The sequence below is a fragment of the Chrysochloris asiatica genome, unplaced genomic scaffold, assembly GCF_000296735.1.
Source record: "Chrysochloris asiatica unplaced genomic scaffold, ChrAsi1.0 scaffold00027, whole genome shotgun sequence".
NCBI classification, from domain to species: domain Eukaryota; kingdom Metazoa; phylum Chordata; class Mammalia; order Afrosoricida; family Chrysochloridae; genus Chrysochloris; species Chrysochloris asiatica.
This window is the reverse complement of record NW_006408545.1, coordinates 16,836,108-16,848,843: the sequence shown is the minus strand read 5'-3', so window position 1 is coordinate 16,848,843 and position 12,736 is coordinate 16,836,108. Positions and strand designations below refer to the sequence as shown.

General features: G+C 41.3%; 1 protein-coding gene across 2 annotated transcripts in view; it reads right to left on the bottom strand.

Annotated features, from left to right (window-relative positions):
* The window catches only part of CDK19 (cyclin-dependent kinase 19), a 247,132-nt gene that overhangs the window by 14,285 nt on the left and 220,111 nt on the right, over window positions 1-12,736 (bottom strand). For both annotated transcript variants that reach the window (XM_006839930.1, XM_006839931.1), the window contains 4 exons: window positions 7,734-7,806; window positions 7,270-7,367; window positions 6,405-6,483; window positions 4,496-4,759 (listed from right to left, as the gene is read on the bottom strand). In XM_006839930.1, coding sequence (XP_006839993.1) covers window positions 4,496-4,759; window positions 6,405-6,483; window positions 7,270-7,367; window positions 7,734-7,806 — 514 coding nt within the window. The remainder of the gene's footprint in view (window positions 1-4,495; window positions 4,760-6,404; window positions 6,484-7,269; window positions 7,368-7,733; window positions 7,807-12,736) is intronic.

The following is a 12,736-nucleotide window of genomic DNA, read 5'->3' as shown; positions in this document are numbered from 1 at the left end:
TTTTTTATCCCTTTTTTCTGCTTGCTCTTCTATCTTAGCAGTATTGAGAGATTTGTCTTCCAGGTTGCTTCAATCCTGCTCTTTTGCACTTTCAGTGTATTGTCCATTTCTGATATTTTATTATTAATCATCTGGACCTCTTTTTGCAGGTTTTGGATTGTTTCCAATGCTATACCTGACTTTGTCCTTATTTTCTTCCACCCCTCTGTGGAGCATTGGATTTGTCTCCATATCATTCTCCTGAATTCCTTCTCAGACAGCTCCAAAGCCTGCTCTTCTTCTAATGGGAAGTCTATGTCCGCCTCCAGCACATTTTTCTCAGTTACTCTTTTCTGTTTTTGGACATGTGCTGAGACATTTTGTTGTTTTTTCTTGGACATTTTCAATAGTTAGATGTGTTTTCAATGATTAAATGAATGTATGTTGCTGTGTTATTAAACTTACTGAGTGTCTCCTGGTGGATGTGATCTGGAGATAGGCTTTCCTTTTTACGTCTCTTATTACTCAGCTGCAAGCTATCTTAGCAAGTGTTGGCTATCTGTGTAATGCCTAGTAGCTGGTATTGGCTCCTGTCCGGACGATGGGATATTATGGGGTATGCTTGTACTTTGGCTATATGGCCACAATTGCTGTCTCTTCTTGAGTACCATAGGGAGAGAAAGCGCCCACCCCCAGGAAAAAAGTGAGCCAAAAAGGACCAAAAACAGAAACGGGAATACAAAAGCAGAGACAAAAACCACCACTCAAAAACAAAAATAAAAGCGTAGCTGACTGTCCAGTATCCTTTGCTGCACAGCTCAATGTGCATGCACAGTAGAAACCTCCAGCAGTGGGTGGGGGTGTCCACTTGCTCAGGCCCCTCCTCTAGTCACCACCATGGAGGTGCACAGAAAGATATTGAGAAATGAATAGAAGAAAGATTGTCCACTATTTTTATCTCTGAAGGTCACTTAGGTATCTGCATATGCACAGTGTAATTCTCAAAATAGCTGTGTCCTTGTTGGTGCTGGCTCTTGTCTTTTATGTTGGGGTTTTACAAGGTGCACATATGGTTTGGCTGTATGGTCATACCAGCTGTCTCTTGTTAGGTAAGGCAAGAATAAAAGGGCCCATCCAGGTCAATTTTAGGGCTGAGTCCCAGAGTCAGATGTCATAAGAAGCAGCCAAAGGAATAGCTTGTGGGACCATTGGAGCTCCTGGGAATTTCCTCCCTGTGCGATGGGAAAACTGTGAGCACAATGCTGGACTCTTTTGGGGGTGTGCGCCCACGCGCCTGAAGATGCCCGGGTTGGGCAGAAAGGGTGTGACAGGGGAGAGGAGGAAAGAACAGTAAAAAATCGGTCACACCTCTTTTTGCAGATGTTGCTTGGTGACTTTTAGCGCTGTATCAGCCTGGCTGTGGCCCCACTCTCTGATTGCAGCCCAGGCCAAGGGGCCCACAGGCAGTGTCTGGACCAATTCAGAAATCGCTGTGGACTCCTGGAACAGTCAGATTTCTCCATTGGTGGGCACAGAAAATGATGCCCACCAGCTTATGTTAGATTCAAAGCTCTAGAACTGCTCCAGGAAAGCGCCTCTGCCAAGGAGCCTCCCTTATCTGTCTCTGCTTCTCCTGCCCCCAAACCAGAAGTCATCTATGCCAAGAAATTTGGAAGACAACTATCTGGCCAACTGATTGAAAGAGACCCATATTTGTGCCCATTCCAAAGAGAGGTGACCCAATGCAATGTGGATATCATAGGACAACATCTTTGATATCCCATGTGAGTAAAGTTTTACTAAAGGTAATTCAGAAATGGCTACAACCATACATTGATAGAGAACTTCCAGAAGTTGAAGCCAGATTCAGAAAAGAATATGGAATGAGGGTTATCACTGCTGATGTGCGATGGACCTTGGCTGAAAGCATAGAATACCTGTGCTTTATTGACTACGCAAAGGCTTTTAATTGTGTAGATCATGACAAGCTACAGACAACATTGTGATGTATGAATATTCCGGAACACTTAATTGTGCTCATGAGGAATCTGTACCTGGACCAAGAGGCAGTTGTTCGAACAGACCATGGAAACACTGAATGGTTTAAAATTAAGAAAGGTGTGTGACAGGGTTGTATTCTTTCACCATACTTATTCAGCCTGTATGCTGAGCAAATAATCTGAGAAGCTGGGTTATATGAAGAAAAACATGGGATCAGGATTGGAGGAAGACTCATTAACAACCTGCAATATGCAGAAGACACAACCTTTCTTGCTGAAAGTAAAGAGGATTTAAAATATTTACTGATGAAGATCAAAGAGCACAGCCTTTGGTATGGATTGCATCTCAATGTAAAGAAAACAAAAATCCTCACCACTGGAAGCAGCAGTCAAGAAATCAAATGACATATTGCATTAGGCAAATCTGCTGCACAAGAACTTTTTAAAGTGTTGAAGAGTAAGGTGTCAGCTTGAGGACTAAGGTGCGCCTGACACAAGCCATGGTATTTTCAATAATCTCACATGCATTCAAAAGCCAGGCAGTGAATAAGGAAGATCATAGAAGAATTGATGCCTTTGAGTTATGGTGTTGGAGGAGAATATTGAAAAGTGCCATGGGCTGCCAAAAGAACCATCAGATCTGTGTTGGAGAAGTGCAGCCAGAGTGCTCCCTGGAGGCCAAGATGGTCAAACTTCGTCTCTCATACTTCGGACATATTGTCAGGAGGAACCAGTCACTGGAGAAGGAGATCATGTTTGGTAAGGTGGAGGGTCAGAGAAAAAGATGAAGACCCCAGCAAGATGGTTTGGCAGAGTGGCAACATTAATGGGCTCAAGTGTGGCAACAATTGTTTTGTCTGTTTTACACAGGGCTGCTATGAGTTGGTACCAACTCGATGGCCCCTAACAACAAGTCCTTGTATGGCACTGTGGGGTAAAACACTGGATTATAAGGTCTGTTTGAACCACAAGGTCAGTGGTTCAAACTCACCAGCTGCTCCTTGGAAACCCTATACCGGGTTACAACAAGACAGAATTGTCTCGGTGGCACTTAACAACAACATTTTTAAATACTAATTCTTACACTTTTATTCTTTGATTTCCTGAATCAGTTGTTTTGTTCTTAATAATAAAAAGTACTTTCTAGTCTCAAATTTTTATCTAGTGAGCAATTATATTCATGGACAGAAGCTGAATCAGCAAATGTGTTATATATATTTTTACAACAGTAGAATATTTATAAAGCGACTTCTAGTGAAACTTAACAGTTATCTCTGAGAAGTCATGATCTTAACCTCTCCTCTTCTTTGCCTGTGTCGATACTTACTTGATTATGTCTTCCAAGTGAAAGCACAATGTTCATGTAGCTTAGTTTAGCCAAAGTAAGCAGCCTCCTCATTCCCCTTCTCAACTGCCTCCTGCCTTTGACCTCCTCAGGAGGTCAGGGATAAACAGGCCAGGAAACAAAATATATCATAATTATGTGAAATAAGATTTTTTAAGAATCTTTATTTTTGTATAACCCAAAACAAAGTCCACTCTCATCAGATAGATTCTGACTCAAAATAACCCTATGAAGCGTTTCTGCAACTGTAAATCTTTACTGAATCCTCATTTTTCTCCAGAGGAGTGAGTAGCTGATGGATCTGAAGTGGTGACTATACAGTTAGCAGCCCTATGCTAAAACCACAGCACCACCTGGACATCTTTATATGCTCTGTATATAATGATAAGCTTGGTGGCGGTGGTTGTGTGTGGTCAACTTGGTTCCAACTCACAGTGACCCTGTATGGGGTTTCCAAGGTTGTAAATCTTTTCGGGAGCAGAAAGTCTCATCTTTCTTCTGAGGAGTGGGTGGTAGATTCATACTGCCAACCTTGTGGTTAGGAGCACAGTAAATAACCCACTATGCCACTAGAGATTTATTTTAAGTTTACAAGCTGAGTTTATATGATTGTATATGTTTTGCATACATAATGGTTAAGTGCTTGGCTGTTGGCTGCAAGGTGGATAGTTCAAACCTACTAGCTTCTCTGAGGGAGAAAGAGGTGTCTGCTTCTGTAAAGATCTATTGCCTTGGGAACCCTATTGGGCAGTTTTATTCTGTTTTACAGGGTGTTCCCCTCACAATTTACAGCCTTGGAAACACTATACAGGGTCACTATGAGTCAGAACCGTCTCCACTGCACATAACAACAACACAGGGTCGCTATGGGCTCTGCAGTATATGCACTGGACTGTGTGACCCACAGAGTTGGTGATTTGAGCCTCCCAGCCACTCTGCAGAAGAAAGATGAGACTTTCTGCTCCTGTAATGATTTACAGTCTCGGAAACCCTATACAGGGTCACTATGAGTTGGAAACAACTCCACAACACCAACAACATAGGGACGCTATGTGTCGGAATCGAATGGATGACACATACATGATCTAACTTTAGAGTAACAGAGTTTATTAATCTATTACCTACTCCATCAAATTTACAAACATAAAAAAGTACAGAATTCGGGGGATACCTGATAATCTGACGGCATAACAGGCCCGCCTGAGCTTGCGCCTGAAGGCCCGAGCCTTGGTTTCTTGTTTGGAGGCAGTTGGTTAAGGCCGGTGTCCTGGCTATGCTGCAGCCCAGCCCCAGTGCCCCCAGGCCCAGCGCCCCCTGCCGTCCCATTGGTCTGCGTGCTGCTGTTTTGCGGCTGTGGTGGCGCCGGGGGAGGAGCTGCTGCCTGCTGCAGGGGAGCTGCGGGCTGCTGATGTTGGTTCTGCTGCTGCTGTTGATTCTTTTCAAGGAGAAAAAGAAAAGCGAGCTTGGTATGACGCTGAATTTACACATTTCTCTCATCGCTTGATATGTACATGTGATTGCTAGAGAGCAAGTTAAGTGGAACACCAAAGTGACCAGAACTACTGGATTACAGAAGTGCTGGAGAATACAGTGTTCGCAAGGATCCAAGACTCCAGTCAGAACAAGGCTGTCTCTGAAGTGTATTTAGACTGCAAAGTAAACCTCCAAATTAATCACAGACATCCACTGAAGGTCAAAAGGTACACAAGAAATAGTTTGTACTCACGGAAACTGCCTATACAAGTCTTTGGATCCTGATTTTGGGCAAGTGTTGATGTTGCCAAGAGTCGTCAAGTGGGTTCTGACTCATCAAAACCCCGTATAGGGTTTCTGATGAGCGGTAGGTGAGTTTGAATCACCGGACCTGAAGTTCAAACCGAACTTGTAGTCTAGTTGTTGTTGTTAATTGCTGTCGAGTCGGTTCGGACCTATAGCGACCCTGTATAGGGTTTCTGAGGCGCAGCTGGTGAGCTTGAACTGCCGATATTGTAGTTCAGGCGGCTTTGCAGTCTGGCCCATTAAGCCACAGCCACACAAGGACTCCTGTGGTCTAGTGGTGGTGGTTATGTGCCGTGGAATCGGTTCAGACTCATGGTGACCCTGTATAGGGTTTCCAAGGCTGTAAATCTTTACAGGAGCAGAAAACCTCATCTTTCTCCTGCAGAGCAGCTGGTAGTTTCGAATTACTGACCTTGAGGTTAGCAGCCTAACTCATAACCACTACGCTACCAGAGGGAGTCCTGGTGTGGTGCTGTGGGTTAATGTGCCTGACTGCAAAGCCTTTGAATTGCAAGGTTGGCAGATCAAGCTCACCAGCTGCTCCTTGGAAACCCTATACAGGGTCGCTGTGGGTCGGAACCGACTCGAAAGCACTTAACAACAACATGCTACCAGAGCTCCTTTAGAGAAGGTTAATGCACCAAACTGAAAAGTCAACTGAACTGCAAGGTAGGTGGTTCAAGCTCACTAGCTGCTCCTGGGAAACTCTATACAGGGTCGCTATGGGTTGGAACAGATTCGATGGCACTCAACAACAACAAAGGAGCTCTGGTAATATAGCAGGTTATGTGTTGGGCTGCTAACTGTAAGGTCAGCAATTGGAACCCACCAGCTGCTCTGTGGGAGAAAGATGAGGCTTTCTGCTTCTGTCAGAAACACTACACAGGGTCACAATGAGTCAAAACCAACTTGAAAGTGGAAATTACCACTTCCACCAGAGGGGCTCAGGGAGGGGCCGAACAGTCAGTAAAGATAAGAGTACAGTGATGCTCTGAAAAGCCCGTCCCCGTCTATAGTAATAACACAGAACTAACAAAAAGGGAAGAATTAGGAATCAGGGAAAAGAAAGGGCTAGAAATAAACTAGGAAGTTCACTGGGGAGATCATTTATCAGCAAGTTTGCTATTGTTTCAAATGCCAAGGCATATCTATAATCACAAAACTTCCATTGAAATTAAAATGCATACATATTAATGCAACCAAAGACAGTTAAATAGTAATTACTAAGTTATGCATCTGCTAAAATCTCTTTTTGTCTCTCTTACTCTCTGGAGGCACACAGTGTACCACATGATTTATACCTTGTCACCTTTCTCTTCAGGTTCATCTTCATTCAGGAATTCTCGTTTGGGGTATGGAATCTGGCAGCCAGCAAACACACTAAACATTATTTTAAAAGGAAAAAAAAAAAAAAGGCATGTGTCATGCATGGCTTAAGAGCCACACGATCAGTAACTTTTGTTCATTTAAAATACCCCTTTTTCATTGCTTACCACATCTATTTATGCTCTCCTACCCTTGGGGGCTGGTATTTGCAGAATGCTTCCCAACACAATTTAACTGAAGCAATAAGAAAAGAATAATTTGTTTTCTGATGTTTTACAGTAATTGCCACTTTCAATAACAAATCTTAGCTCCCTTAGTTAGGTGACATATGCAATATAGAAGTTTTTCCAAATTAATTTGATCGGCAAAAAAATAGCTGATTTGCATTTGCTTCAGCAATGAAAATGTGTTCTTTTCTCCCCTAAAGGAAAGCTGCATCTCTAATAAATCCAAGAGAACAAATTATATATTTGGATGCAACAAGGATAAATAAGTAGAGGGGCGCTGTGGCTCACTGGGCACAGACACATAAGAGAAGTCAAAATTCAGTTCCTACATGTTTGGTTTAATCGCTGATCAGACTGATCAACCATCTTATTAAAAAGATCTTTTTATACAAGTCCCATCTGTTCTCAGCTTTAGTTTCCATACTGAAAACAGTTGTTTTCATTCACACCTCTCTTCAGCTTGGCTTATTTCTAAATACAGGACCTTTGTCACCAGCAGTTTGTCTCTGAATAAATACTAATGAAGAAAGTAAAATACTTCCGCAACAAGTGCTTCTCTTGTTTTCAGCTGCTGAACGTGGAGCAAAGGACATAGAAAACGCAGGATACATACTCTAAAGTTGGCAAGGGGTCCTCCTGGAAATAGGGATCCTGCAGAGCCTGCTCTGAGGTAATTCTCTTGGTTGGGTCCATAGTAAGAAGTTTCTGAAGCTAGAGTAACGTAAAAATTGAGAGCACATGACAAGGTTGTTTTAACCTTTGCATTACTGTCTAATTGGATTAACATCAAATACATTTTGTATTGCTCATTACATGACTGTTACATTATACACATTTATGTACAGCTGGCAAAAATCATCAGCATTAAAACCTTTTTAGAATGCAAATGATTTCCTGTTCATACATAAATCATTGAAAAAATTCACATCAGAAATCAGAGGTGATATCTCCACAGAAAAATATTTAATTTTGCCCGAACACCCACCAATTTCTTTTCTTTCTAAAGAGGAGGTAAATGAGATGAGGTGAGAGCTGTGCTAAGAATCAAACTTCACAGTCTGGGAGAGATGCACCTACCAAGAGGAATACTTTGCTGTCGGGCTTGACCTTGTGTTTCTCCATGTACTTTATGAGGCTACTGTTGGCATACCTGCAAGGATATGGACAATCACACATCATTGGGAGCACCATACATATTTTTGTTTTTAATGAAAAGCTCCAAGACTGACTTCCCTATAAAGCATGTGCATTAAAGACATTCTTCCTGTCAGTTTGTTGAACTGTGGTGGCTTTTGTTTTGCTGCGATGCTGGGAGCTATGCCACTGATATTTTAAATACCAGTAAGGTCACCCACGGTGGACAGGATTCAGTGAAGCTTCCAGACTAAAACAAACTAGGAAGAAGGTAGGGCGGACTACTTATGAATGGTAAGCCACTGAAAACCTATGAATAGTAACTGAGCATTGTTAGACATAGTGTTGCAAGATAAAAACATTAGGAATAGTAGCTGAACACTGTCGGATATCATGCTGGGAGATGAGCTCTTCAGGTTCAAAGGCACTCAAAATCTGACTAGGGAAGAGCTGTCTCCTCAAAGTAGATTTGACCATAATGACATGAATAAAGCAAAGCTTTCAGGACCTTCATTTTCTAATGCGGCGCAAATCAAAATGAGGAGCGACCGCTATAAACATCCACTGATAATCATAACATGGAATGTACTAAGTATGAGTCTAAAAAAACTGGAAGTTGTGAAAAATGAATTGGAACACATAAACATCAACATCCTAGGCGTCCTGAGAGATCATAGTAGTAATCTCATGGAAGTTTAAAGGTAGGTTTTGTATTGTTTCAAAATTTGCATTTATTTTGTGTTTTTTCTTGTAGCCATTTTCCTGAATTCTTCTACAGTTTTTTCTCTGTCTTCTCCTTGCTTTCCTTGATCTTTCTGTAAATCCATTGAAGGTACCAAAATACCATTTCTGTGAATTCATTTTCAGTTAGTTCTATTACCTTTTTTCCCTCAGAAATGTTTTCTGTCTCTGCATCTTGGCCATTTATTTGAGTCATTGTCTCGTTTCTTTGTGTGAGCTAAAATTGTCTGTTGTTCCCGGGGCATAGTGGGGTTGTGGTATTTGTAAAAACCAACAGTGCAGTCTTTGAACCAGCAGCGAGAACTCTGGTGGGCTCCTGCAATTCAAGAGTTCATGAGGTGACTGTGGAGGAATATGTCAGTAGAGTTCCTGGCATGAAATGGATTTTCTATTGGCCTCAGTGTTATTTATGATTAGGGTACTCAATACAAAAGTAGTTTGTGGAGCTGGTTTCAGTGTCTATTAGGACCACAGGGGAGCTGGGGGTACTATGAATGGTTAAATGCTAGTCTGGTGGCTCCACAGGTTTCGTAGGTCTGGAACTGAGCCCACCTGATCCAAGCACCAAAGCAGCACAGCTGGTTCTCAATCACACTGGTGTGGCTCCCAACCACATGGCTCTGAACTGGAGAGCAGGATTTGCACTGGAGGATGGGTGAGGGTGGGAGCTGGCCACACCTCCTGTCACCAGGGGAGCATGGAGAAAAAGAAATTGAACCTTTTCCATTGCCTGCATGAATCTACTCTGCCAGGCTTCCCTCCACTACCAAAGCTGCTCATAAGATGGTAGAGCCGGATCTGGCCAGCTGTTCACCAGTCAGTCTCCCTCTCACCATTCCTGCCTGGTCTTTCCTCCCAGCAAGCACTCCATTTGCCTCTAACCTTTCTCCTGAAGTTCAGGGTGCCAGAATTTTCATCTGTGTCTGTTTTCTTGGGTCTTTCCCTTTTTTGTTGTAGAGGGTCTGTGTAGTGTCCAATATCTTACCAGAAGATTAAAGCTCTTTTTATGTTCTTTAGAGCCTTGGTATACAAACATGCTTCTCAGATCAGCAGTATGAGCATCTTCTGAGAGCCTATTAGAAATGCAGAGTTTTCAAACCCTAAGGCAGATTTTGAAATAGAATTTGTGCTTTAACAAGGCCCCCAGGTACACTGTAGGTGGTTGAGAAGCACAAGTCCTCACCAGTGGAAAACAAGAGTGCCCCTCCTACTGTACTCTTGCCAATACTTACGCACTTTCATCTAAAACATCCTCGCCATATGCATTCATTTAAAAATCAAAACAAAAGTCTTCTGGGTTTAATAGTGGGAAGGAAGAAAATCTTAAAGACTAGGAAGAAATGGAGTTTGTGTACTTGTCTTTGGTTTTTATGTTGAATGAACTGTTGACTTGGGCTAACTCTAGAGTCTGGGTTATTTATTTTTAACATAATAAGAAATGTTTTGAATCTGAGATGTCCTGTTACTAAATTTCTATTTCAGTTTCTTCTTATCTCACCTAGTATTAAAGTTAATCTGCACTGTTAGACATTTTTTCTAAATTATAGTCTTCACGTATGCTACAATTCCAGAGCTAAATAGTTTCTGAAGTAATTCAAACTCTTAAGATACTTCATGAAGCATTCTATCAGACCATGTTTATTTGGACATTCAGTTTTCTAAAGACAACTTAATTATTGCTTCTTAATTCTATTTCCACCTTACCTTCAGGTAATCATCTGTTACCTAAATAGACTGACACTTCCCAATTCACTTTAATTATAACTGTTTGGGTTCTTTTCTTTGTATCTAATATAATGGAAACAAATTATCCTTATACTTTTTAATGTCATTTGAAACAGTGTTTTCTGGAGTGTTTGTCTTCATTATACTTTATTTTAGTGACTTGCATGCATATTGTAGTTTGAATTTTTGGATAGTCTTGGTGGTGGTGGCAGTGTGCCATTGAGTCGGTTCTGACTCATAGTGACACTGTACAGCGTTTCCGAGGCTGTAAATCTTTACAGGAGCAGAAAGCCTCATCTTTCTCCTGTGGAACCGCTGGTAGTTTAGACTTAGCTAAACCAGATTCCACAAGTCAATTCTGACTCTTAGTGACTGAGCAGACTGCTCCAGAGCATTTTCATTGGCAAGTTTTTCAGAAACAGATCAACAGAGCTCTTTTCAAAGCGCCTCTGGATAGAAGCAAACCACTAACTAACCAATGAACTTAACAATTTGCACCACTTAATTTTTAATGAGTTTCTTTTTGTCTTCTTCATCAGTAGGATTGTTTATTAATAAGTATAGGCTACTTCTTGTAAAACTCGTCTCATTACTATTCCAGCTGAATTTCATTTATCTTTTAAAACATGTTTCCTTTTATTTCTGGTGGCTTCAAAGGACAACCAATGGATTGTGAACCACAAGGTTGGTGGTTCAATACTACCAGCTGCTCCACAGGAGACCAATAAAGCTTTCTAGTCCTACAAAGACTTAAAGCCTCCAAAACCCTATATGGGGTCCTTATGAGTCTGAACCAACTCAACAGCACTTAACAACAAGAAAATTGCATGCACTATCTTATAATCCTACGACTCATCTGTCAGTTTGTCTTACTGTGGTGGCTTGTGACTTGCTGTGATTCTGGAAGCTATGCCACCAGTATTTTAAATACCAGCAGGGTCACCCACGGTAGACAGGTTTCAGATGAACTTTCAGACAAACACAGAATAGGAAGAAGAAGAAACAAACTACTTCTGAATTTAGTCACTGAAAACCTTCTGCATAGCAGAGAAACACTGTCAGATATAGTGCCAGAAAATGACCCCCTCAGGTTGGAAGACACTCAAAATGCGACAGGGGAAGAGCTGCATCCTCAAAGTAGAGTTGACCATGATGACGCGAATGGAGTAAAGCCTCGGGACCTTCATTTGCTGATGAGGCACAACTCAAAATGAAGAGAAACAGCTGTAAACACACATTTACAATCAGAACATGGAATGTACAAAGTATGAATCTGGGAAAATGGGAAACTGTCAAAAATAAAAAGGAGCGCATATATCAGTATCACAGGCATTAGTGACCTGAAATGGACTGGTATTGGCCAGTATGAATCTGACAACCACATGGTTTACTATGCTGGGAATGACAAATTGAAGAGGAATGGTGTTACATTCATAGTCAAAAAGAACATATCCAGATCAGTCATGAGGTACAATGCTGTCTGTGATAGGATAATATCCATGCACCTACAGGGAAGACCAGTTGATACCACTATTATTCAACTATATGCACCAACCCCTAATGCCAGTGAGGATGAAATAGAATTCTACCAACTTCTTCAATCTGAAATTGATCACATATACAATCAAGATGTACTGATTGTTACTGGTGATTGGAATGCAAAGGCTGGAAACAAAGAGGAAGGATCAGTAGTTGGAAAATATGGCCTTGGTAATAGAAACAATGCTGGAGATCACATGATAGAATTCTGCAAAACCAATGGTTTGTTCATTTCCAACACCTTCTTTAGATAGTAAAAGAGACGATTATACACATGGACGTCACCAGATGGAATACACAGAAATCAAACTGACTACATCGGTGGAAAGACCTCTATATCATCAGCCAAAACAAAGCCAGTGGCAGATTGTGGAACAGACCATGAATTGCTCATATGCAAATTCAGATTGAAGCTAAAGAAAATGAAAACAAGACCACAAGAGCCAAAATATGACCTTGTATATATCCCACCTGAATTTAGAGCTCATCTGAAGAACAGATTTGATACATTAAACACTAAAGACCGAAGACCAGTAGAGTTGTGGGATGACATCAAGAACATCATACAGGAAGAAAGCAAAAATCATTAAGAAGACAAGAAAGAAGGAAAAGATCAAAATGGATGTCAGAAAGACACTGAAACTTGCTCTCCAGCGTAGAGATGCTAAAACAAATAGAAGAAATGAGGAGGTACAAGAGCTGAACAGAAAATCTCAAAGGTCAGCTCAAGAAGACAAAGTTAAATACTACAATGAAATGTGCAAAGATCTGGAGTCAGAACACCAAAAGGAAAGAACATGCTCAGCATTTCTCAAGCTGGGGGAACTGAAGAAAAAAATTCAAGCCTTGACTTTCATTATCGAAGGATTCTCTGGGCAAATTATTGAATGATACAGAAAGCATCAAAAGAAGATGGAAGGAATAAGCAGAGTCACTGTACC